The sequence below is a fragment of the Sceloporus occidentalis genome, unplaced genomic scaffold (assembly GCF_023333645.1).
Source record: "Sceloporus occidentalis isolate IW3139 unplaced genomic scaffold, rSceOcc1.0.p SCAF_16, whole genome shotgun sequence".
Classification (NCBI taxonomy): domain Eukaryota; kingdom Metazoa; phylum Chordata; class Lepidosauria; order Squamata; family Phrynosomatidae; genus Sceloporus; species Sceloporus occidentalis.
In genome coordinates this window covers 373,417-399,396 of record NW_028316996.1, presented here as the reverse complement: position 1 = coordinate 399,396, position 25,980 = coordinate 373,417, and the positions used below count along the sequence as shown (strand labels likewise).

The window sequence follows — 25,980 nt, the reverse complement described above, 5'->3', positions numbered from 1 at the left end:
TTGCTTCACCAAAGCAAGATTATGTTATGGAATTAATAACTGGTTACCCATTGACACATGAAGCCGCAATTACTCCTATATTGGTTTTGTAGCAATATGTACCTTTGAGACCTGTTCTGCTAATTTAGTATATTAACATTTTTTTATAAAGTGACCAGACATATAATCGCTAAAATTAGAGTTTGCAGGCATATTGAATATTTCAGCTTTCCAACTTCATTGTCCATTTTGAGGGACCAACTTCAAACAAGCAGAGGTGGCCCTGCATAATACATAGTTAATGTCAGATGGTTTCTAAAATCTTTTCACAGAGAAATAACACAGATTCAGCTATACATTATGCAGGGCCAGTTGAGTCCTTCTACAGAATAATCTCACTGGGCTTGGCCTTTCATAATGCATATAGATATCACAGAATTCAAATATTAAGCTCAATTGAAAACCTATGTTAATATATATCCTAGCAGTGTAGTTACCTCAGGAGCTGCTCTAGACCAGCCCCAGGGCAGCACCTTCAGCTGTCCCCTCTGTCCTGAAGTTTTATCTCTATAGTCTAAATAGGTCAGTTATCGAGATCAGAGGCCTTCTTTGCAACCGGTACATTGAGCACACCGGGGCCCCGGTCTCCCAAGAACACAATCTGTCCCCCTTGTTTTGTGGCAGAGGGACTGCTGGTCTCTTGGACCTGCCATCCAAGGTCTTGCTGAAATACCCCTCTCCCTACTTTTCACAATGACATTACTTGGCAATATCACAATGTTGTTCAAATTTTCATACTACATACCAGGTTGTTTTATTTTTTCATTTAGTTCCAAAATATTAGCTACTAGAAGATGAAAGCAATCAATATAATGACTCCTACGCAGTTACTACAGTCCCAGTACCTAATTAAAAAATGGTTGGATTTACTTATTGCAATAAATATAAAAAGCTCACCCCTGTGGGTAAAGACGCAATTTTATTCTGCAAGAAAATGTTCATTTAATGTGCTGCAACACAAATGGTAGTACTGATGTGGCTAATTCCTATGTAGTTTTTGTGTATTTTAATATGATCTTTATTACTTTGCAAATGTATACTCATGAATATCCATTGGTCATATTAATTTGCATCTGTAAATTGTTGCCCACCCCTCTATTAGCCAAATGATTTATCACTTATTCCCATATTAAATTTGTATTAAAATGTAACTACAACCTCCCTCTACCCTGGTGTCCAGTGGTGATCATGTGTTTCAGTGAGAATTATAGCAATCTTATTTCATGCAATGTAGCCATTGCTTGACTACTGATGATGTACAAGCACAAATGTACTGAGGACTTTTATAATCGTGGCTCTTAGATCAATCATAGATTTTAGTCCCCCAATCAGAAAACTGGATTCATAAAGCAGCCATATGGTCTAATAATCCCATAACTAATATTAGCACTTAGTACTTTGGGTCACCACTGAGCCCATTTCAAGCATTGTGTTGGCTATCATGATACAAACATAACATGCAGGTGTTTAATTTCTGATGAGCATCCTACTTTCATAACTGTTTTCAATCAACTAAAAGTAGAATGTGGTATAATTATCATAGTAACTAATGGAATGGTCTCACTCTTTGTACTACTTTTTCCAATATACAACTGCTCATTACACATAGCCTACATTGTATAGGAGGATATTTGTATTAGAGAGTTTGGTTTCACATACTTTTGACTTGTTTCATTTTTTTTTAAACGGTTGTACAGTTAGTTTATTGTATTTTTCATTTTTGTATTTTTGGGGGTTGGAATAGAAGCAACATATTCACTATTAGTAATGTATATTTTTCTATTCCGAGTAAAGATGATTTTTTATTGTGTACATTGTATTACATTGTTTTTATTTTCTTCCTAAAGAAATGTGCTAATGTGCATTTGCAGCATTTTGTAAGTTCTAGTGGTTAGTTTCCAGAATCAAGTTTATCAAACTGTGATTCCGTATAATCAAAATGACGTTGATAGAACTGATAAGAATGGAGGTTCGTATAGTCCACTAGCCAAGGCTGCTTTTATAGTATAATAATTAGTGGCTTTGGAATGCTACATAAGCAGTTATTCATATAAATATATCAAACTGACTTTGATGTTAATTGACTTTAGCATTTAGAAATTATGGATTTGTTTTCTAAAATTAATAATTGGTCTAGGTAACATTGAATTTACCCTTCTGTCTCATCATTTTACGGAAACTATATATTTGCTATAAAATCTGTTGATCTTTTAGAAATACTCCCAAATACATTTATGAGAAAAGCTTAATCAGCATAAGCCAAGCAGAACATTTTTATGTGGCGGGTTTGATTCAAAATGATCCTCATTAAACCACAAGGAAGCAGGGCTAATCTCTATACATAGTATAATAGCCTTGTCTTTGTGGAAATAACTGAACAGGGCAACAGCCAATGAAGGTCCGATAAAAATGCAATTGGTGAAATTTGCAATACACCCAGCCCAAAACAAAGTATGTTAGTGTAGGCATCTAGATGTTAAAGAAGAAATAGGAGGATATAGGTAGTGACATCAAGGTGTGGAAGATGGGCGGTAGGTGATGTCACAGAGAGAAGTTGTGAATACGTGGGTAGGTAGGCCATGATGCAGAGGAAGTTGTGGGGATAGTGGAAGTAATGGAGTGGAAGTAATGAAGTCCAGCGGAAGGAGGCTGATGGATATGGACGGTGATGAGAGAGATGATTGGGTAGTAATACAATGGACATGGTGATGCTGAGGTAAGGTGGGAGAAATAATTATTGGGACCAAAGATTCACTGGAAAGTGTTGTGTATGGGAGGGAAAGTGGGCGTGAGAGGCTGAGGGTATATAATGTTCCTGGGCTGAGGGGTTGTTGGATACTTTTGAGTGTGTGGTGGATAAGGAACTGACAGCTATTGTGCGCTGTGGTTGATGAGGGGCTGCTTCATAGTGTTGTGTGCAGCGAGGTTAGGGGCAGCTGGATAGTGTGTATTAACAGTGTTTTTTTTTGTGGTGAGTGAGGGGCTGCTGGATACTGTTGGGTGTACGGTGGGTTAGGGGCTGCTGGATACTGTTATATGAGGGGTGGGTATTTTGCAGAGAGAGGCTGAGGGATAGTATTGTATGCAGGGGGACCATGGGGTGTCAGATAATCTAATGCAGAAGCAAAGTGGCAGCTAGATATTATCTGTTAGTGTTGTGTGCATGTGCTATTATGGGGTTAGGGGATGCCAGATAGTGTTTTGTGTAGAGGAAGCAGATAGAGCTAAGAAAATGAGAGTGATAATAACACACCTATTGATGAAAAAAGGGCAAATTGGGCTGTCAGTCTCTCACACTCATATTCTATGCAGGTCAGAGAGGAGCTGAGCAGTTGGTATGTGACATCAAATATACTATTGCTTATAAATATATTACTGCAGCTTGCAGGCCTGTAGAACACTATGATCAATTGCCAGCTGAGCATTCTGAACTCATAGAACAAGTGGTATATCAGGAAAGATACATGCATTTGGGTCTTAACTAGGGAAACTTGGCAGTCCCATGGTTCAGTACAACAATGATGTTGTACAAAGTAAGCTACGAAGGTCCATCATCACTACACAATTCAGTCTCTGTAGAGGACCAAATGCAGTTCTCATATATAAACCAGTGTAATACAGTTCAGGGGTCCTTTCTTTCTTTCTGTATAGTTTCCTTATAAATCATTGTAACAGTAGGTGTATTCGATAGGTGCTCTAGGCATTTTAGAATAATAACTCCCATTCCCATAAAACCTACCATTGCAAATATCTTTAAAATGCTAAACAATTTTAAAGCCTTATCAAAAGCAACAATCCATTTTTCATGAGTCAAAGAATTAGGTAATTTTTGTAAGTTTAAGTGGCAGTAAAGCCTAATAAACTAGCTATGTATTGTGTATTGTGGTTATATATGGTGTTATAAATTGTTAATACCCTGTGATAAAATCCCAGGAATGGTACTGGGTGGTAAATATGTAGCTTCAAAAATATTGTGAAATTCTTGGCGTGGAGTATGAAAACCCCAGGGAGAAGTTTAAAGTGTAATGAAATGCACTTTTAACTTGTTTAGTTTTTGGGATGTCAGGAGAGAAACTGATACGGGCAAAACCCAGAAAGTTCCCACATATGTTAATGAGACAAGCTAAGTGAAAAGGTGCTGACACGGCTGATTAGGAGCCTCCATTTTGGCCCGGCAAACTAGAAGCAGGCTGTGTGCTGGGAAGGCCCTGCAAAGACTTTGGTAGAACTGTTTTCAAAAAAGGGTTAAGTTGTTGGTCACAATTGTAGTCAGCACTGCAGAAATTGTTTAGTTTCTATTCAGCCAGTATGTGTGCTGCATTAAAGCCCACAAACTTTATACAAATTGAATCCTGCCTTATGGTGATACCTGGGAACTTTCTGGAGCTTGCTACCCGGAGCCCGCATTGGGGGATGCTGGTAGGAGGTCCTGCTGACCACAGTGGGGGCGGTCCCGCGGATATTGTGGGCCACACGCTGTTTTCGATAGGGAAGTGGGTGGGGAGAGGGGCTTGCAGCATTGACGCTCATGTGAGTTTACCTTAGTGACCTGGAGAAGCAGCACCTCACCCGAAGTCTCCGGACTGTTCCTCTCTGGGAGGGGAAGATGGATGTGTCCCAATGAAAGAACAGATTTCAAGCTACCCTGTTAGGCAACTGTGCGTCTCTGGGATCCTTACCCATACGTAAAGGTAAAGAAAGGTTAATATGATAATTGTATGAAAGCTAGAAGACCTAAAACAAGGGGTCCTATATATGACAATCACACCAAAGCTAGGAGATCTAAAACAAGAGGTCCTACATGCTATGAGGTTAGTATTGAGGGGGCCTCCTGTTATCCAGGTTTGCTAATTGGGGAAATACATACAACAAGCATATCAAGGCACTTTTACATACCCACAAAAAAAAATGAGCGCACCAGGTAAAAAAATAATTTTAATTTTACAAATTAAAGATACAAAAAAGACTTCAAGAGACATATAAACGGAAAGAGCACCCTGTGGATCTTTTAAGGTACGCAAAAATTATGTCCTGGCACACAAAAGCACGTTGTAGTCTTTTTTTGTACCTTGCATGTATAACATTAAAATGATGTTTGTGACTATTATATATATATATATTTATATTTGTATAAGTCATACTTATGCGTACCATTTAAACTCTCATGCCCAATGTTTTGGAGTTTTTTTGGAAGGTGGGTGCAAGTTTTTCAGTAGGTGTTGGATTTAATGGACTAAAATTGATATACACCTTGCTGAACATACATTTACAGTGCATAAAGTATTCCAAGAGAATAACAAGCCAAAGCTAATTTCTACATTCCTAGCGTGTATAACTGCTTATAAAAGCACATAAGTATAGCCTACGCCCCACTAATTTCTTTATGGCCTTAAAAATATTTTATAACAACATAAAATACAACATTAAAGCAAATCTATCACAAAGACGTGTCTGTGTGTTATTTAGTTAGTGGCAGCAGTTTTCCTTTGCATTATTTGTTCTTCTAAGGAATATTGAATAGAACACATTAGAATTGTAGTATGCAAAGGCATTGTAAACTGACTAAGGCACATATACAATCACTAAGCAGGTCCATGAGCCAGCACTAATGGCTTCTCTTCTGTTTTCTTTAATGTGTTAGGCAATTCAAATTCACTACAGCTCCCAGCATTACAAATCAATCTGGTGCCCATTAAGCAGTCAGCAATGGAAGAGAAAGAGGGTGCTGGTAGGGTGCAGAAGAGGATGCACACCATGTAAAATACCAAAAAATGAGTATGTGTATACAAGGAGTTAATCAGTTAACACTATTATATATATTTAGTTTAAAGAACTGCAAAATATAAGATTTTAGAAATAAAGCGTCAGATCCTCTTGAACTTCTTTGTGACAATGGCTGATTTTATTTTTGTACCCTTTGCGACAATGGCTTTTTGTAACATTTCTGCAGTGCTCGTGTTTAGCTGTAATTTTCTTCTCTCTCATTTAGTGTATACACACACACACACACATGCATATATATATATATATATATATATATATATATTATATACACACATATATATATATATATATATATACACACACACATATATATATATATATATATATATACACACACATATCCGGGAATCTTTACTCACACACAGTCTACCAGGCTGCAGAGACGGCTCAGACACGAGGAGGGTAAAATAAAAGGCTGGGCCTGTTTTTATTTTGTCACCACAGGCATTACAGAAAAATAAATAAATCAAACAAAAAGCCTTGCTCTTGTGAGCACTAACTAATACAGGGTTCTCCAACCTAACTGCAGTTGGGCGGCTTATCCATTCCAACTAAACAAAATAACAAAATTGTATGCCATAATGGCAGAACTCAGTATTTTGGCAGCTCTCTCTCTCAGGGAGCCAAATGATCTCTCTTGCACTGAGATAAGGGACTTAACTGCCTCTCCCATTAATTAGTGGAAACAGGTGAGTGCTTAGGAGAGTATCCCGGACTGGATTCCCACCTGCTGGTCTTCGGCTGCTCACAAAATGTGGAGTGGAGCACTGGCCCGCCCTACTCTCCAAATGCTCCACCCCAGGGACCCAAAATACACAAATAACAGACATCCAACAATTCCATTATTAACAAGACATCTCCCTGGGGCTGGTAAAACTATTGAGGGTAACCACCCTGCAAAATATAAGGGGGTATATACACTCCCTCCATGATCATCCCCTGCTTTCTGTCACAATATATATACTGTATTTGATCGGTTTGTTTCAGAACAAATTATCTGAAAAATAACCATCGTCTTATATTCAAGGTTGTTTTCTAATCGGACCTCAAATAGGTCTGACTATAAGAGTAAGATACAGGTCTGTGCGATGCGTGCTCGCCGGCACTTCCTCTGGGGCTTCTATGATGGAGCACCGGCATCACATGACCTTTTGGTGCCGACAGCCCCACTAGACACGAAGGAATCTGAAGCACGGGGGACAAGTCTAGGGATGAACTAGTAAGTCAGGGGAAGGGTAAGAGTGGCATATGGGGGTTATAAGAGCTTTCTGGAGGCAGAGTTGTATATAGGGGGTTAAAAGGAATATCAGGGAGGCAAAGCGGCATATGGGGGTTAAAAGGAATATCAGGGAGGCAGTGTGGCATATAGGGGGTATAAGCCATATCTGGGGGGCAGAGTGGCAAATAGGGGGTCAAGAGGCATATCTGCGGGGCAGAGTGGCATATAGGAGGTATAAGGCATATCTGGTGGCCGAGTGTAATATAGGAGGTATAAAGCATTTCTGCTGGGCAGAGTGGCATATATGGGATGTAGGGCATGTCTGGGGGGGGCAGAGTGGCATATAAGGGGGTATAAGGCATATCTTGGGGCAGATGTGCATACCCGGGGCAGGTTTTCAAATAAAAACAAATATCAATCATAGTTTTTATTAAATATGAAAAAATAGTTTAAATGTGAATTCATATTTACTAGTAAAACTTTTTTCTTCAAGGGTATTCTTATATTCAGGCTTTTTCTTTTTTCCCGAAATTAATATTCAAATTTTGGGGGTCATCTTATAATGAGGGTCATCTTTGTCTTTGTCAATGTTTGTGGTAGTATTTTTGTGTGATTTTTTTTTTTACAAACATTGTACTTCCTGGTATATGTCACTTCCAAACACCACCCCAATATGTATTCAGCAACATCTCCTGAGTACAGTGATGCCACCATGCCTAGGTTTGCCTAGGTTTTTTCAGTGTTTAACTATGACATTTGGTGATCCTGCGCACATGCCCTATTTGGCCCTATCTGGACAGTTTGCATCGATGCCTTTTTTGTGACATCATTGAAACCAACCAAATTTAATTTACCCATCAAACCATTTTTTTATGAAGATATGGGCCCAATTTTAGGACTTTTTTAGGTTTTTTTTATGGACATATTTCCTTTGAACTGGATGATTTATCTTATGATGTCATGGTGACATCACTAGGGTCTTTTTTATTTTTACATTTTATTATATTTTTATTATTCAAAGTTCTCAGGAGGGTTATAGAGGCAGCATGTCTGTTTGAAACACTCTTAGGAGTCATCAAACGGGCCCCTGTCACTGAATCGATATAGAGGCACTTCAGAAATACTGACTATGCTTAGAAGGCGATCGTTGATCACCTTCTTAATATTTTTTTTTTTTTAGCAGCCAGGCACCGCCATAATTGAAAAGTATATAGCCTTTCATGATGGTGAATACGACCATTCCTAGGAGTTTCCCCCTTAAGGGCTGAAAGACAAAAGTCTGACTGTGGATGATTTAGATTATATGTCACATTTTCCTTATTAATCCTTATTATGAACATATTTATATAAAATAAAAGAACAAGGGCAAATTATATTATTTTTGGGACATAATATTTAATTGTGGGCACCTTCTTATTTTCATTTTTTTTTAAACTTGTTTTATAGAGTAAAAATCAGAACAGGTGAAAGCTTCTCCTTTTTTATAACTGAACTTCCCAAGTATTATGTTGAAATATTTTATTAAAATATCACCAAATCATTAATATTTAAATTATATCACCACAGGTACCCATTAAATGAGCGAGAAAGTCTGCAAAGTGGTAAAAGTGGATGAATCTTTAAAAGAAGTTTTTTTGAATGCACCCAAAATATTGAGAACTAAGCTTGTACTTTACAATTTAAATGTTTGCTTAGGACGCCATTTCATTTTGTCTCTACTCTCTGTTTATTAAAAATATAAAGAAATCTCTGTTATGTTATAATCAAAGAAGTCTGGTCTTCTTTGCATTAATGCTACAAACTGGATGGTTAAGCGTGATAAGGAACTGTGGCTGTTTATATGGGTGCATGAGGAATACATTCATTAGTAACTTATGAACCAGGAAGTCCCTACTGCCTTGGTTCTAAGATAAAATATATCACCTTTGATTGGTACCTGGAGATAAGAGCTGCATTATGGTCCTGGTTTAGCGGTTTTCATGATTTTGGCTCAGTTGACTATTATAGCTTTATATATGATCTTATTCACTACTTAAAGGACCACTGTGCACCCTGACAACATAGATCAGTTTGCATAAATAGATTAAACTATAAATGCTATCCAGGTATGTTTTGATGTTCCCTGTGCTCTATGTATTCTATACGCTCATATACCAGTACTTATTTTATGTTTAAAATCATTCTGTGAATCTAGTTGCAGTAACACTTTTGGGTTTACCCACTGAGTTGAGCTGAGCTGAAATCATCAAAATCACTTCACTATGTATTGTGAAGCACCAACCCGATGCATTCTTAATTTGAGATCCTATACAAGCCACCTAACTAATTTAATAATGCATTGTGCTGGGATGACCAACCCTTCTAGTAGAAGAAGCTCATTAGGGTTGGTCCCTCATAATCGATAGTGAAGTCAGTAATGTTAAATGCTCACTTGTTAAGAGAATACTGGTTACCAAAAAAGCTGGTATACTAGGCCATGTAAGATGATTTCAATTTATTTAAACATTGTGTATCTTCAATTCAGTCCTTTCTGGAGGGAAAACCCAGGCCTTTCATAGCGTCAAATAATTAACCATGTGAACTGACACGTTAATGAATGACATCCAATGCCTTTAGACTGACGTTCAACCATGGTGATGCAATATGTGCCCACTGATAAATGTTTTTATCTCAAGTATTCAAGTTAATTCTTATCTGAACTTGGAACAGAATAAAATATTCTAAGTAAAGGTTGGTAAATGTCATTAATAATCTATTTATAGAAGGTGTTTTGAGTACAGTATACATATATTCATATGTAATCACCCACACAGCTAAATTGAGCAAGAATATTAAAATCATCTGATTATCCGTTAATGGTACTTCGTATCGCATTGATTGATTGTACCTGACTTAAAAAAACCATATGGTCCTCAAAAGCATATCACATTGAATCATTGGAGGCAGTTATACTGTCAATGTTATCTGATTTCCCCAGTTTTAAATGTCTTCATGAATTGCTGGGGGGGGGGCATTAGCTCTTAAGTTCAATACCGTTCTTTTAGACTTTGCAGCAAAAGAATAGCACAACTAATCATCTGTAAATGATTTTATTCCTAAAGTTTATTACATAAGCAAAGTAAGCAAACAGTTTTGGTTCTTTAAACAAAATACCGTTTTGGGTTTTTTTGTGTTAACAGGTCTATAAATAATTTCAGCTCATGTTCAATATGTAAGACAATACTTAATACAGTACCAAAGTTACTTGGTGCCATCCTGCGGTCACCACATGTAAGGCCTATTGAGTGCATATTAGTAAGGTTCATACATTGGTTTTGTCTATAGTGAGCAAATCAGCTAATTTCTATAGTGGATCAATAAAATTAAGTAATGAAACATTACTAGCATATGGAAATAATTATACAAGGTACAATCTACTCTTAATGCAATGTTGGGTGGAATTCGAGGTGGACATTAAGGCAGAGTTAGGAAACAACATCCTGGGGATCAAGTGGAAGCTCATAGGTGTAGCTGTCATCTCCATAGTGGTTATAAGGTGGGACCAGAGGTGCTTCAATAATGAGGAGACCTTCAGGAGAAAGAGACGCAAACACTGTTGTGGGGTCCACTTCTGAGGGTAACCTAAAAGACAATCAAGAAATGTAAACATATTTATATTTGATGGTTGGTCTATAACTTGTACCATGGTCTGAAAGTGTTGACTTACATGAGCTACATCTAAATCCCCAAGCTCAATTCCAAATTACTCAGAGGGTTATTGCAGTGATGCCCTGTTAATCTTCCCCTTCTTGCTTCCAGGACCTCAAAGTGTTTTGTTTTTTTATTGCTACCAGATTATAATTATTATGACTTGGGAACCAGAGGTACAATTTTCTGGGAAACATGTGAATCATGATGCTATCTCTATTTCAGCATCTTCATTGAAACCTTTTATTACCAGCTTCTTGTTCTTTGTCTGCTGACTACCAGTTTCATACAAGTGTAATTGCCTGATGAATCTATATTATAAACTTTTATGGCATATAGTTGGCACATGCTTTAACTGACAGAATACTGATCATTTACTACAGATGGGCTGTGAAAATTAACCCTTTTATGAAGAAGATGTTGGAAGAATGGGTGATGTGAATGGTTTCTCGCTCCTAGAAGCTTACACTTTAGTGCAAAAGTTCATTAGTATTTCATATTAACAAAAAAAAAATGATTTGGAGTGTTGGCTGTGTAAAAGTACTAGAATTAAAATGTTTCAATCCACCTTTTTTTACCTATTTGTTCTAGCAAAAATAATGTTACATAATTCCACCAAAAAATGTGATGCTATTATGACATCAACTATAAATGTGGTAAATTTGAAAAAAATATATATGTTTGCCCTCTGTTTATAGTCTATTTAACCAATTGTTGTGAGTTTTCTGTGATTCTCTAGTGCTAGATAAATCAGCTATAAATCACCATTAATACAGTAAGGGGAGGGTATAGGTTATTTTGAAATGCCAACATAACACTTTAAATAGCATTGAGAAGCTTTACAGAGGTTTTATCCATACCAGGAATGGGTGTGCGAAACAAGTTCCAGTGCAAAATCTGAAATGTAATTGTTCGACCTACCCAGCTGGAGCACACACACCCATGTATTTGTACAATGAAAAGAAACAATTGTGGTTGTTATGGCTGTCCTTAATCAGTTCCCTCCTTCATGAAGTACCAGTGCCATTTTGAAAATAATGAGTTTAAAAACCTTTTATGATGACATTAAAATTTAATTGTTAAATGACTCCCTTGCCCAATAACCCAGTGCAAGGGATCACCTAACACTATAGTACTTAATAACAGTCCTTAGGAAACAATATTGAGCCCTCGTACTGAAAATCTTGCGTGATTACATATACACAAAACTCAAGGAACATGAGACTTAATCTGACTATAGAAGCCTTACATTTCTGCTAAATGCTGAGGCCCTGATCCTGATGCAGATAATGTTGCTGATCAATCTGCATATTTTCAAAATCTCTCAAATAGTTAAAAAAAAAAAATCTGACCTCTATCAGAAAGTAAGGATTGTGCATAGAACAGGGAGTCTAAAATAGCTGCTTGCTACTGTGTCATTATTGAAAAAGAAATGTTGTGGGATGCTGGGATGTGGCAGATGAGGTTCAACACAGATAAATGTAAGGTTATGCACATGGGGAAGAAAAATCCAGGCTGGGAATATGTATTAAATGGGAAAACACTGGGGACGACTGACATGGAAAAGGACTTAGGAGTTTTAGTTAACAGTAAATTTACCTGTAGCGACCAGTGTCAGGCAGCTGCTGCTAAGGCAAATAAAATCATGGGGTGCATCAAAAGGGGCATAGATGCCCACGACAAGGAAATAATTCTACCCCTGTACAAGTCACTAGTCAGACCACACATGGAATACTGTGTACAGTACTGGGCACCAGTGTACAAGAAAGATATAGTGGAGCTGGAGAGGGTTCAAAGACGGGCAACCAGAGTAATAAGGGGAATGGGAGGACTACAGTACCCAGAAAGATTATCAGAATTGGGGTTATTTAGTTTGGAAAAAAGACGGCTTAGGGGGGACTTAATAACTATGTATAAATATATAAGGGGACAGTACAGAGATCACTCCCAGGACCTATTTATACCCAGGACTGTATCTATAACAAGGGGACATCCTCTACGGCTGGAGGAAAGAAGGTTTCTACACCAGCACAGACGGGGGTTCTTTACAGTAAGAGCGGTGAGATTATGGAACTCTCTGCCAGAGGAAGTGGTGATGGTAAACTCAATAAAAGAGTTCAAAAGGAGCCTGGACGTGTTTCTTGAAAGCAATAATATTACAAGTTATGGATATTAGATTAATAAGGACAGAACGTTGATCCAGGGATTTATTCTGATTGCCATATTTGGAGTCGGGAAGGAATTTTCCCCCTGGTATGGGGCAATTGGCATCTGCTTCATAAGGGTTTTTTGCCTTCCTCTGGATCAACACAGTAGGGACACAATATGTATATAGGTTGAACTTGATGGACTTTGGTCTTTTTTCAACCTTATGAACTATGTTACTATGTTACTATGTTACTATGTTAGAACAGCTGTCCAACATGCAAGAAAAATTGTCTGATCCCTGCTGCAGGGGATTATACTTCCCAGTGCTATATGAAATGGACTACACACTAGAGGACTGCATTGGGAGGCGGGCGTGGGCGGTCTTGCTGGGGCTGCGGGCGGGAGCGGGCGGTCAGACACTGTACCTGCGGGTCCCGGTAATCCCGCGTAGTCCCGCAAGGATGCCTTCTCGCTGCTCCATTACAGTGTCTCCTATCTTGCTCCGCCCAGGAACAAGGTGGAGTCACGTGATATGATGTCACTTCCTGTGACTCCGCCTTGTTCCTGGGCAGAGCAAGAGAAGAGACGCTGTGAGGGAACAACTCGAGGGCAGCCTTGCGGGACTGCGCGGGAAATCACGTAAGGAGGCGGGCTTGATTGGCCACAAATGTGGCGGGAGCGGAACACCCACATTGCGGGGGCGGGCGGGAGCGGGATTAAAAAAGCAGTCCCGTGCAGGGCTCTACTACACACTACATGTATGTGCAACTAAATACTTATGATTTACTAAGGGAGGTAAGAGCTTTTCATAAAATATTTAGTTTTATTATTTTCTTTGGCATATATGGGGTGATTTTTATTCACTACATATCATGTGAAATGGTGCATGGTTTGTTGGAACATAGATATTAAAAAGACCCACAAAAAAACTATGCATAATTTGTGGGAGTATACTAAAAATTAAAAAGTGGAAATTATGTTAAAAAAAAGCTAGGTATTAGGTGACAATATGCATTTAGTAATGAAGGGGTTGATATATGTGGCAAATATACATAGACATAAACACCCTGAAGCCTAACAATTAGGTAAGCTGTCGAGGGAGAGGATGTTCCCTGTTTACCCAGGGCAAGGAAGGGCCCTGAGAAAAAAAAAAGATCAAGTGTAGATTACGTGCCTGGACCCGTGTGTGCTGTCAGGGAGAGGTTTTTCAGAGCCTGGCTCTTTCAGGGTCTGGCAGGGAGGCTGAAATTAGTGGATGTTGTCACTGGTCACTCTGTGTATATGTCAGAGGGGGGCTCCAATTTGGAGCCATTTTTTACTTCTGTGATTTTGTCAGAAAAACTTGTTCTTGAGCATTATTGCACACAGTGTCTGTTCCCGCGCAGGGCTTTAGTACATGGCGCAGCAGTTAAAAAAAAAATAAAAATTGTAAGTGTAAACCATTGTTTTGAGTAAATAATATTTGCATCATAACTGCTACACAGTTGAGAGGAAACACATTTAGTACTGTCAGTTCTCGGTTGATCTGCATGAGTTCAAGGTCCTTTAGAGGAGTGAAACAATTATTTCAATAAACATGTCGGTAGTAGCTATTTTACTGCTGTGAGCTTGATATACAATGCTATTCCCTCCTAATTCAGTAGCCACCAAACACATTTCTGTATTTCTTCCCACATGAAATCCCCCCTTCCTAATAAAGCATTCCTTCGCTAGAATAATGAGTGCAACTCCCTCTGTTCTTCAGATCACTGTGTACAGGTCTATACATATACAAAGGAAGGTATAAATACATACTAGCCCAGGGATTTAAAACTCAGCTCATCCTGAATAGTACAAGAATAATTAAAACATTCAGAAAAAAAAAAAGCTTGTTTAGAATTTATTGCAAAATAATTTATTGTAAAACAAGCCGCATTCACAATGTATAAAGCATACATGTCTTTAATATTAATAGGTTCCAGAGTCAGGTAGGGAACATCAAAGTAAAAAAATCAAATTAAAATAAACAAGCAGTGTTTTCTGAATAGATTGATAATTTTCTGTAGGCCAATGAGCAATGTGTGGGGCTGGGGGAATGGTCCTTTGCTCCTGTTTTAACTGCTTAACCCCTTAATGACAAAGCCCGTACATGAACGGGCTCAAAATGCATTGTTTTCAATGGGTTTAGGGACCGCCCATTGTCCTTAAGGGGTTAAAAATGGGGGAAAACTTTTTCTGAAGTTCTCTCAATTTTTGCCTTTCTTGCTAAGCTTTTTGTATAAAGTATAACAGCAAGACAAAAAATCTGCATAAGGTCTTCATAGACCCTAGGGATCTCTCTTGAAACTATAGGGTACATTGATGATATCTTGGTGACATTGCTGTGTCCCTTTTAATTTATTTTGTAAATATTGTGTGTGTTTACTTTTTAAATGATATGATGTATGTAGAAAAAAGTGTTATTGTTTTGAAAAGAGAGATAAACAAAATTCATCCCCTGAGTGATCAGTGATGCAGTGCTGCTGATCACTCAATGTTCTATCCGTAGCTTTCTTGAGTGTAAAGAGTTTAAAAGTATAATGCATGGTACATGTAGCCCAATATGTGTTCCAAATATGTGGGCTAATGTCACATAACAGTGGAGACAGCCAGTGAAAGCACGGCACAAACACAAGTAAGAATATATTGTTTTTTTATGTATATAATGAAACCACCAAAGTTAGACATGGTTTCCTCATTTATGAACAGTAACAGTAATAGTAATAATCTAGACTTGCGGCTGGATGAATTAGTTCAATACTAAATAAAATGAAATAAACTAAATTTAAAAAGAACTGAACCAGTTGTTATTGGCTGGAAGTAATTAGTGCCATGTGGGTAAAATAGAAGCCAAATAAACAATGTCTTAGTGGATACAATGCAATTTGCCCTGGGACCTGTATCCCCTTAGCAAAAGTCTTGGATTTGAGAAATCTTGTGTTTCTCTAGCTCCGAGCGTGGTGGGACTTGATGTAACATAATAACCAATTTGACGAGCCTCCTGCTTGACATGTTCAAACGTATTTAATTCTTAGCCTCATCTCCTGCTAGTGCACTTCTATATTTACCACTCCATTTGATGGATAGTACATGCATACTAATGGGAAAATCTGCATTGATGCATTCTGTTCCATTAAAGAAGAAAACATTTTGGAACATTCTAAAGTACAATGTAAGATCCTGACAGCCCTCTGTATTAGCAGTAAACGGGTTTGGTCCTCTAAGCCCTGTGATTTATACAAGCTAGTGTGTACAACAGATGCATCCTATAGTTGTACAAAGGAAGTTGTAATGTATTTAAATCACTTTTATCTGCCTCTTTTATGGTTGTTCTTGTGAAGGATGGCCTATTTGCTGTTGTAACTAGAAACAGAAACAGATGGGTCGCATTTGTTCATTTAACTTCTTCCGTGCTGCAAAAACGTGTTTTATTTAACTTATCAGTCATGGTCTTACCATGGCTTCCAGAATTAATTGTTAAACTTTAAGGACAAAGCATTACAGAGTTTGGAATTCGTAACTGGAATAGAACTTAAAGTGGAACGCTATCATCCTTTAGAATTACCCTTAATAACATCCAAGAAGTCCTGGCACCCCGCCTATATTCTTCTTAATGTATATGAATTAAATAGGTACTTAGCTATAGATTACCTCATGGTTAATGGGTAAAGCAATGTATCAGGTGGTTATTTAATTATTAGAAGGACGTGTGGGTAAAACCTAGACTTTAAAATTCTAATGAAGCTACTGAGGATAGGTTTGTGTTTTGTTTACTGTTAGTAGGGGTGACATGAATACAGTATGGAGGCACAAACAGTAATAGACCGAGATAGACATCTTGCTGACCTCCACCCGGAACCAGGAGATTAAGATACAAAAAAATCTTAATGATTCAATAGTTAAAATTAAATTTCAGTGATCAACGTGATCATAAATGAAGGACAGGACATTCGACAACTTTCAATGGAGAAATGTATGGATTGTGCAGAATGATAAAAACTTAATAGCATTTTGAACAATAGTGTCTTTGCATTGTGCACAAGGTACAGGTGCCACCAAGCACATGGATAACTCAGAAATCTACCCAGAAGCCATCATCATCTTTTATAATACTGTGTCCTGAACCTTTCTGGAAGTGACTTATATGGTAAGCACGGTCTGTTTAAACTATTGACATATCCATTTAACATGTCCAGGCCACAGGTGGGAAATGTTGGCAGCCACTATGCGGGCACATTATAGACTGAATGGTTGCAAGAGATATGAACACAGGACAATGCAGAGAATCCTTTGAAGTACCATCTATCAACATTGCCCTATTGACGTTGTGTGTGGCTGGTTCCCAGAAACTACAGACATGGACACTAACATCCACAACAACAAGAACAAACCACCTGTCTCAGAAACAGTTCAAACATTTGCTTGTCTCACTAAATTAAAAATGACCTTACTCCAATTCAACCCCCCCCCCCAAATGAATAGGGAGGCTGGCAAAGGCTAACTAAAGAATGATACTCTAACTATATTCCAATTGGTTTAAGCAAAAGTCAAAAGATTGCGAGCAGGGACCGCTTTACCTAACATTTCTGTTTGTCTTTTTCAAGTCTAATTTTGTCAATATATGTATTGTATGAAGCGCTGTATAAATTGTTGGCTCTATATAAATAAAATAATAATATCTAATCTATAGTTAAACTGCAAGAAAGCTGAAATGCGTTACAAGGGTTGTGGGATTCTGCCCAGCTTCTGCAGAACATGTTGCATTTAAACAAACTGTCTGCTTTGGTCAGATTTTTCGGTGTAACCTTATAACATGAAAATTTGGACTGAGATTTTAGTACAATGTCTTAAATGTCCCCGAGCAGAGGGATATGAAAACAGACAGGTCTTTTGGCAGCTAGCCAGACATTCAACCACAAGAACAATTTTACAGCCATATAAGGACTCCTCATCTTCCAGAAAATCTGCGTTAGCTTGTGCACATAAACACAGTATGGGAGATAAAAAGGGAGTTAGAACAACAGTGTTTAGAATGGGTTTGCCCTGTATATGTCTTATGAGCTCATCTTACTGACAAGCTGTCTACATTAATTAACCTGAGACGTTTATATTGGCCATACAGAGTATTTTTTATGTTTTGCCAGTTTTTGAAATCCAGATTTATTGGAAAGTATAATTTGTGAAATTACAAATGACCTCTATTTCTTTTCTCTAAAAAATGTCCTAATAGAATGTAAGCCCTAAAGAGCAGGACCGTATTTTACCTATGTAGCAGAATGTGTCAATTTTGTATATACTCAGTTTAAATGTTATGGTTAAGTTTCTTTTTGTCCTGTAGTAATAATGCTACAAAATCTGCTGGAGCTTTATAAATACAATGTAATAATGCCCCCAGGAGTATGACCATGCTGTACTAATAGGAAAAGCACCATCTAGCAGTGTCAGATATCTGGAGTGTAGAATAAACAAATGCCAGATCCAGGTCATATCACCCTGAAAGTTAAAGAACCTGACTTTGCGGTAAACACAAAAAGTCTCATGATCAGATCATGAGAATTCCCAGTTATGTTTGTTGTACATTTCCAATAGACAGTGCTTGCTGACGTACAATGATTTCCCGTGTGTAAGACATATTAAGCACTACAAGTGCAGGCAGGATTTGTTCATTGTAGTGCAGATGTCAACTGTGATTGCTTAAGGATTGTGCACCCAACCCTGTATATTATTTAGTGTTCTTGGAAATCTCTGTGCGAACGTTCTTTCAGTCTAAAGATCTTTCTGCTCACAATGTAATTTACCTTCAAACATAGACGAACACGAATAAGGAGAAATGGGTGGATGGGCAGTATTGATGGAAAGTAAGAGACAACTTATGACTAGTAGGTTAGGAAGACATAATTATTTTTGTCAACTTATCATATTTAAACTTTCCCAGTTCTGCAAGGAAACCATACGACAAGGAGAATAGAAACTGCTTAGATCATGTGACACTTCAAGGCTCAGTAATAATTATAGATATAGAAAAATAAGATGTCAACCTAATTTGGACTATTCTTACTAGGCCTGCAACCAAGATTATTTACTTAATCTGTTTTATAATGCATTTTCCTGTATGTGTACTGTATTTTTAGGACATGTACACCACAAGACCATCTTACCGCAAACCCCAACCCACATTTCTCCAATTCTCTTTGTATCCCTCAACCACTTACCCCTAATTACTCCTACTAGAGGGATATTACTTACTCTCTTTCATCATCCTTTTGCCTCAATTACCCATAGGGCCCCTCATAAATCCTCCATTCTTGCCAGGAACATGGATAGAGTCCTAACCTTCTGTAGTATCTGTATGTATAAATGTATATTTGTTCTGAATTTGTTAAACACCTTATATTTAAATGAGGATATAAGAAGATTGTAATAATAATTATATGTCTGTACACTACTATGTGCAGAGATAGAGACTGAAAAAATATTTTGTTTGTAGCTGTAAAAACAACAACAAAAAACAACAACAAGCAATATATTTTATATTTCTTTACACAGCAACACAACAGGAAAACAGTGTCTAGAGAACTTTTAAGAGCCGGGACAATCCGAAGAATGCCTAATAAGCAATCCAAAAATGGGATAAACCCTTACAACATCCTTATTCTAAATATGGCTGATCTAATACCACAAATTCAGGACTCTTTCTGGAGACATCAACCAATCTTTACAATTCACTTCTTTCTTAGGCAAGAAACAAGGACATAATCCATTACTTATCTGAAGGCTACAAACCTTCGACAATATAATTTTTTCTAATTAAGTAGTTAAAATCACTTATTGGAGGGCACGGAAAGTGTTAAATATCATCTGGTAAACCCATTACGTTTTAGCCCATTCGAGGAATTGATATGTTTCTTAATACAGTTATCATTATACTCATTTTAATTCCACATTTTCATGTATTATATTTCTGTTTATTTAACATATGTTTTTCGTATTTAACGAGGATCTGGAAGATTTTGGATTAGCAAAAAAATGCATTATTTGCAGTCAGTTCTCTTATACTGTATTTAATATACTTTATCGTTTTGGGTTTTTTAATTGTCAGTTGAATACAGTACTACGTTCATTGATTTATTATCATAATTGTGACAAGAATGTGACTGCCATCTTGACATTTTCAGGATGTCTACAAGGTAAGGATTTTTTTAATGCAGGATTGGGCAGCCAGTGGGTTAATTTAAATGATCATCTAGCCGTGGGATTACGACTAACAGCAATTTAAGGGTCATCTAACCTTACATCTACAAGTAGTGATAAACAGAAACAAAAATGTACTCACTGGATTTTTTTGGTGAAGTTTTTGGAGACAATTCCTCCTTCTTTCTGTTGTTCCTCATGGTTACCTAGAATAACAGAGAACAGGTCACATTTTTAGTAAAGAGAATGCTGCATTAGAATAGTACTACATTATATTGTGTACTCCTGCTTCAGTTGTGGGTGATTTGTCCTAAGGGCTGCTTTATCAGTTATTCACAACATTTGCATTGCTGTGGAGTTGGATATTGAAAGTCTTCCATATGATGGATCAGATTCTTATAGTGTTGCAACTTAAAAGATGCAGTTGCAGTTTCTAATAAGCTTTTCAAGAACTTGAACTGTGGTCAAGTTGGTAGTCATGTTGACTTTAATAGATGATGACTTTTCAGTCTACTAAGATAAGATGCCCTGGAGAACATAATGCAACAAAAAACATTTGTGAATAGACCCCAGTACATTTAATTAAACATAATTGAATCCTAATAAAATTGGGACTTCTTGTTTAAAGAGTCCCACTGGCATTCACTAGACTTTTCAGGTTGCTGGATTGGTGAACAGTACACAGATGCAGACCTGTAGTACACATTTTAAACTGCTTGAAGCGACCACTGATATTTCTAGCAGTGCTGTTTTCCACACAAAAATATTCCATCCTAATTTCTGCATTGACCATTATAACCCAACATCCAGGTGCCATATATTGTTGGGTTTTATTCTGGAAGACATCCTGAGCAGTGTACTTGGTTAGCATCAGGCTAATGTCATGAGCTTTAACCAAGGTATTTTGGGAATGTCTGTAAGCAGGTAAATTAAAGGGATCTCCTCAAGTACTATTACTCCCAAAACTGGCTATTTTGAGGTTCTAATCATAGAGCAGTTGGTGGATTAGTCAGCATATTAATATCTGACATGTTCACTAATTTATTTTTGGCTGTCAAGCTGGAGACTCTGTGGGCTTGCAGCTGCCCTCGGATGGTTGTGTTTAGTCCTGAGGCTGCCAGACATTCTCTTGTGATCCTTTATATGACGTCAATGATTCAATAGAGTCTGCATATCTGAACGATACACAGATGTTTTCTGAAGTGATTGGACTTAATAAGATTATAATAACTTCACATTAAGGTATATTTCTGAACTGGAAGTTATAGGCCCTGATAGTGGCTTCTTTAATAAATGTTTCTGTATCTATAAATAGGCAAGGAATCCAATGAATGTAATGAATTCCTTAAAGTGGGAGGTAGTACAACACATTTGTTGTTTTATTCTACTTGCAAAGAACAAACGGATTTACACAATTCCTATACACGTCAAAAGAAGATGTATTTTTTATTGTAATAAAATAAAACCCAGACACTGTTACAGTGTCATATTTTTGAGGGATTATCATGCCCCTTGCTGTAAAGAAATTAAACAACTGATGGGCGAAGCTTAGATTTTTGTACACATGTCTGCCTTTTAATCTTGAGCAAAGCTATCAAAGATTGTTGGACAAACTCACCCACATAATTTATAACTGTTGTTTAGACTGGGGTTTTTTTTATATACCATTGGTTACTTTTCTAGCTTTTTTGTATATTTACACCACTTTACAAGTGTTCTCTATTTTTCAAAGTAAAATGAGTAGTCCCACCTTAATGGTTTATAGCCAATGTGCTAGTGATATTCATTTCTTATTAATTATCTGAGTGCTCACTGTCCAACAGGTGCCTCTTAATCCATTCTCATGCATGGATCTGATGGATCCAGCTGTCACTAATAGTATGTAGTTGCCACCCTCTTCAGCTGTCAATAGGGCATGCATTACACTATATCCTTTAACACTCCAGGCCTTGTTTGAAGGGTCAATGAACAGAGACAATGTCTATTTTAAGGCACTGTGACTTGCAAATGACCTTTTTGATTTTTGCACCAGTTTGCACATATTTTAAACTGGTCCCTCTGTTCAAATCATATTAATTTTGCTCTTTTTATTTTGCTAATGTTGGGCTTTTCTTGTCTTATTTATATAAATAGTTTGATATGCATGATTTGATATATATAGAGATTGAACACTTTGCGTGGTACCATAGTTGTCCATTGCTGAGTACAGGGTTATCACATGTTATTATCTTCTGCTCTGACCTTTTATGTGGGGATCCTGTGAACCTGTGGTTGTTGGGCTGCAACAGTCCGCTAAATGAGAACTACTTAAAATAAGTGAATTATTTCAAGGGATTGCATGAATTCTGTTAAAATCAAGGCTATATTTTAAACATTTTATTCAGTCATTTTTCTGAAGCGTTAGGTCGCTATCAGAATAGGTATGTATATATATATATATATATATATATATATATAAGATATCTATATATATATATATACATAATAGAGAGAGATCTCTCTATATAAGTATATCTATATCTATTTATATATATTTATCCATCTTTGTAACATAGAAAGGCTACATTTAGAGCTACTCAGTGGTAGCTACTAGTAGTTTGCAAGCTATTTAAGATAAGTGTGTTAAATAAATAGTTTACTTTTAAAAAAATATAAAAACACACTTTATAGTGCTAATAATGTGGTTTCCAGGCAACATGTATAATTATATGCAGAAGGTGTTTGCTTGTAGGATACTGAAAAAAAGTGTTAGTGTTTAAAAGCTGCCCTAAACGTAACCTTTCTGTAGCGGTTGGAGAATTGGACACATTTAACAAGGAGTCTAGATGTTTTAACTAGAATGTCGTATACAACAAAAATTGCTCCTTAGTAAGGTAATTCTAGAGATTTTGCAGGAACTTTGTTTTTCTCTGGAGTTGAAACCAGAGCAATATTTTGAATTATCCCATATCCCAGTGTCCGCGGCAGAAGACGTTACAGTGACCTGAAATGACCCACAGGTGCAAAAGTGATGGGAGCCAATCTGTAGCCCTATAAATGTCTCACAAACCCTAATGTCAGTGCTTGTTTGTTCTAGCATCTGGTTCCAGAGTTTTCTTACTGGACTGCTTTATTTGCCTCTGGCCTCTACAGTGTATTACGGACTACTGACCTCTGTTGGCTTACTGGACTACACTCCTTGTCTCTTGTCCCAAACCCTGCTCCTTGGCACCTGGTTTATATTAATGTTTGTAAGCATATGATATTAGCATGTATGTTTCTGATACACTATTGTGTTAAAGTGTGTAAATGTATGGAGTTAGCATGATTGTATGATATTAGCATGTGTATGTGGATGAAAGCTTATGATGTTATCGTGAGTGTCAAGGTGAGCCTAGGAGGACCAGGGAAAATAATGTGAGTATGTAAGTGTGTGGCAATAGAGTGAATGGATGTTAAAGCAAGTTTGAATGTTAGTATGTATGCATGTTATGGGAGGGCCTTGAAATACTGCACCCAGATGCCACTAACCCTAGGCTTGCCACTGTTCTCATAAGGAGTGCTTATGGAAGGATCTTAAGGTGGAGTTATGAGTGGAGCAATGGGTGGAAACAAAGATGTGTTGGACTGATGGGAGGAGCATGGGGTCCCAGGCATTAAGCATGTACTGGGCCTCAATATTTCTGATGACAGCCCTGGCCACAGAACAACCGAGCACTCCGTTTCAATCAGTTTTTAGAGGAACTCTGACATCTTACTTCAGTACATTGTATATGTAATGTGCCCCTAGTAACTACCACACCCTGCATCATTTTCATTGTAGTTGTACATGCATGCCCAAATCTCCTGGGTGAGCTTGCTTTGCAATGACTTGCAGTACGTGGCTAGTACATGACTTCAGGTCTTCACAGTCAGTAGTGGTGGAGTATCAGTTGACGAAGGTTGTCCAAAAGACTTCTAAGCGTGACACTTACACTCAAGACATAGGCTAAGTTTGTTTTTGTTTTTAAGTACTTCTCTTGCTTTATTTGTATGTATATCAAATTGTATGTATCAAAATATATATATTTTGCTGACAGTTCTAATCTGTATATTGGATACACTGTTTAAATGTTTAAATTCCAAAGATGGAGCACATACAGTTTCATGGCTGTCTCTGTGGGATATATCATGAATATGCCTGGTTCAGCCAAAAAATGCCCTGTTTGCAGATATTCTTCTCTTGACTTAATAAAGAAAAACATTTTTGGCCGTGGTACGAACAAGAAAGAAATCTTTATCTGTTGTTCCTTAATCAACGTACTGATTAGTAATAAACAACTAAGGATTTAATAAGTTATGATATATGATGACAGTCTAAGGCAGTTTAGGACAAAAGGAAACTCCCAGCAGTAGATTAGAACCTGCTATAGGTAGGTCATTAGCTGTAAACAAGCTATGAACATACATATAAATTTGGTTTACACATCTTAACTCTGTAGGTTACAGATGTGTCTTGGAAGCAGTGCTTTGATGAGCCATTTTATTTAGCATTTTTAATTTGTTAATAGCTATATAACTAAGAGGGGAACTCCCTGAATTATGAGCCGGTTGGTAAGATCATCTGATCTCCCCAGACCATCCCAGGTGGCTGTAAAATAAATGGCACTTGGGGGTCCCATGAGGTTACCTAACATCTCATACATGCTACACCTGCATCTGCAGCACAAGGCCACATTTTCTGCAAACGGTTGGCTACATGAGTGGCGATAAATAGGGGGCACAATGGACACTGCCTCGTAGGACATTTGCCACATGTGCCAAAGGTTCATTCCAGCCCAGGCAAACTATATTTACTTTACTGCTGTGTATTATTTTGTCAATAACTATTTAATATCAGTAGATTTTTCCATAAAACAACAAAATGATTTCACAGCCATCCAAAATTAGACAGGGAATAACTAAATACTTAATAGACAATGTATTCCCAGTGTAACAGGAGATGCCTTTTGTGGTAACATTGCTATGTCAGTCTAGAATGTTGCAGCATTAAGGGGAACGTATGGAATTTCTTGTTTATTTTAAAAGAAAAGGTGAACACATGCATTTAAAATGGTTTGAATGGAGATTAGAGCAGTATTGTATAAATAAGATTGGGGGATTCATAAATAGCAGGAGGGTTGGTACACCCTTTTTGTTTGATGTTAAATCATATTTTCTTACTGCTGTACTATAAGCATACAACGTTTTTAATATTTAGCAATTTTTATAAGCAGTTCACTTCAGCCAATGCTAAAATTCTGCCAGAAATTAAATATTGATCAATATTGATGTGTTGAGATAGCTGATTCATCAGAACAGTGATATATAAATAGTAACAGTTTGCATCTTTTATTGATGTTTTTTTTTTTTCTTACCTGAAACTTCTACAAATCCATCCTTGGTTTTGACTGTAAGCTCTTCTGGCTTGAATGTTTGAACATTCACACAGACTTTCCATGGTTCAGAGGGGTTAACCACGGTATTACGAGCTTCGGGGTAACCTGTGTATCTGGCACTATATCCTGGAGGAGAGATGTTCGATGTCCGAACTGGTCCTGATCTCAGAGGACCAGACCATGGTTCAGTAAGTCTGCGCTTTGCCCAGTCTGGCCAGTCCATGGTTAAATCATCATGAAATGGAGAAATACCAAAATCATCATCCAGAAAACGAGAGGATAAACCGGGATCTCTGAAGGGGTCCCGAGTTCCTCTTTGCCTGCTAGCAGGGTAATGACAAGTGAAGGGCAACTGACCATCAGCCATTTTTAGCTCTTCAATTATTGATCTGGCCTGAAAAATACCAACCGAAAGATTTTATTCGATAATTCTTCCCAAGGAAAAAGACTGACACGCAGGGAAACGACAGCCGAGAACAGGTATTTCCAGTGATTTAA

At 37.4% G+C, this 25,980-nt stretch overlaps 1 protein-coding gene across 1 annotated transcript; it reads right to left on the bottom strand.

Annotated features, from left to right (window-relative positions):
• Nucleotides 1-10,506: 10,506 nt before the first annotated feature.
• Nucleotides 10,507-25,849, bottom strand: HSPB8 (heat shock protein family B (small) member 8). Its single transcript, XM_089481698.1, has 3 exons — nt 25,462-25,849; nt 20,229-20,292; nt 10,507-10,663 (listed from the first exon to the last, which is right to left on the bottom strand). Exons 1-3 carry the CDS (start codon nt 25,847-25,849, stop codon nt 10,507-10,509), a joined length of 609 nt encoding a protein of 202 aa, XP_089337824.1.
• Nucleotides 25,850-25,980: the final 131 nt, after the last annotated feature.

Bases quoted from the DNA above. Each gene is read 5' to 3' on its own strand.
- HSPB8 (XM_089481698.1), bottom strand. From the start codon at position 25,849: ATGGCTGATGGTCAGTTGCCCTTCACTTGTCATTACCCTGCTAGCAGG. The intron at 20,293-25,461 runs GTAAGAAAAAAA...CTGTTATTCTAG, and splicing joins TGGATTTGTAGAAGTTTCAG to GTAACCATGAGGAACAACAG. The intron at 10,664-20,228 runs GTGAGTACATTT...ATTGTCTTTTAG, and splicing joins AACTTCACCAAAAAAATCCA to GTTACCCTCAGAAGTGGACC.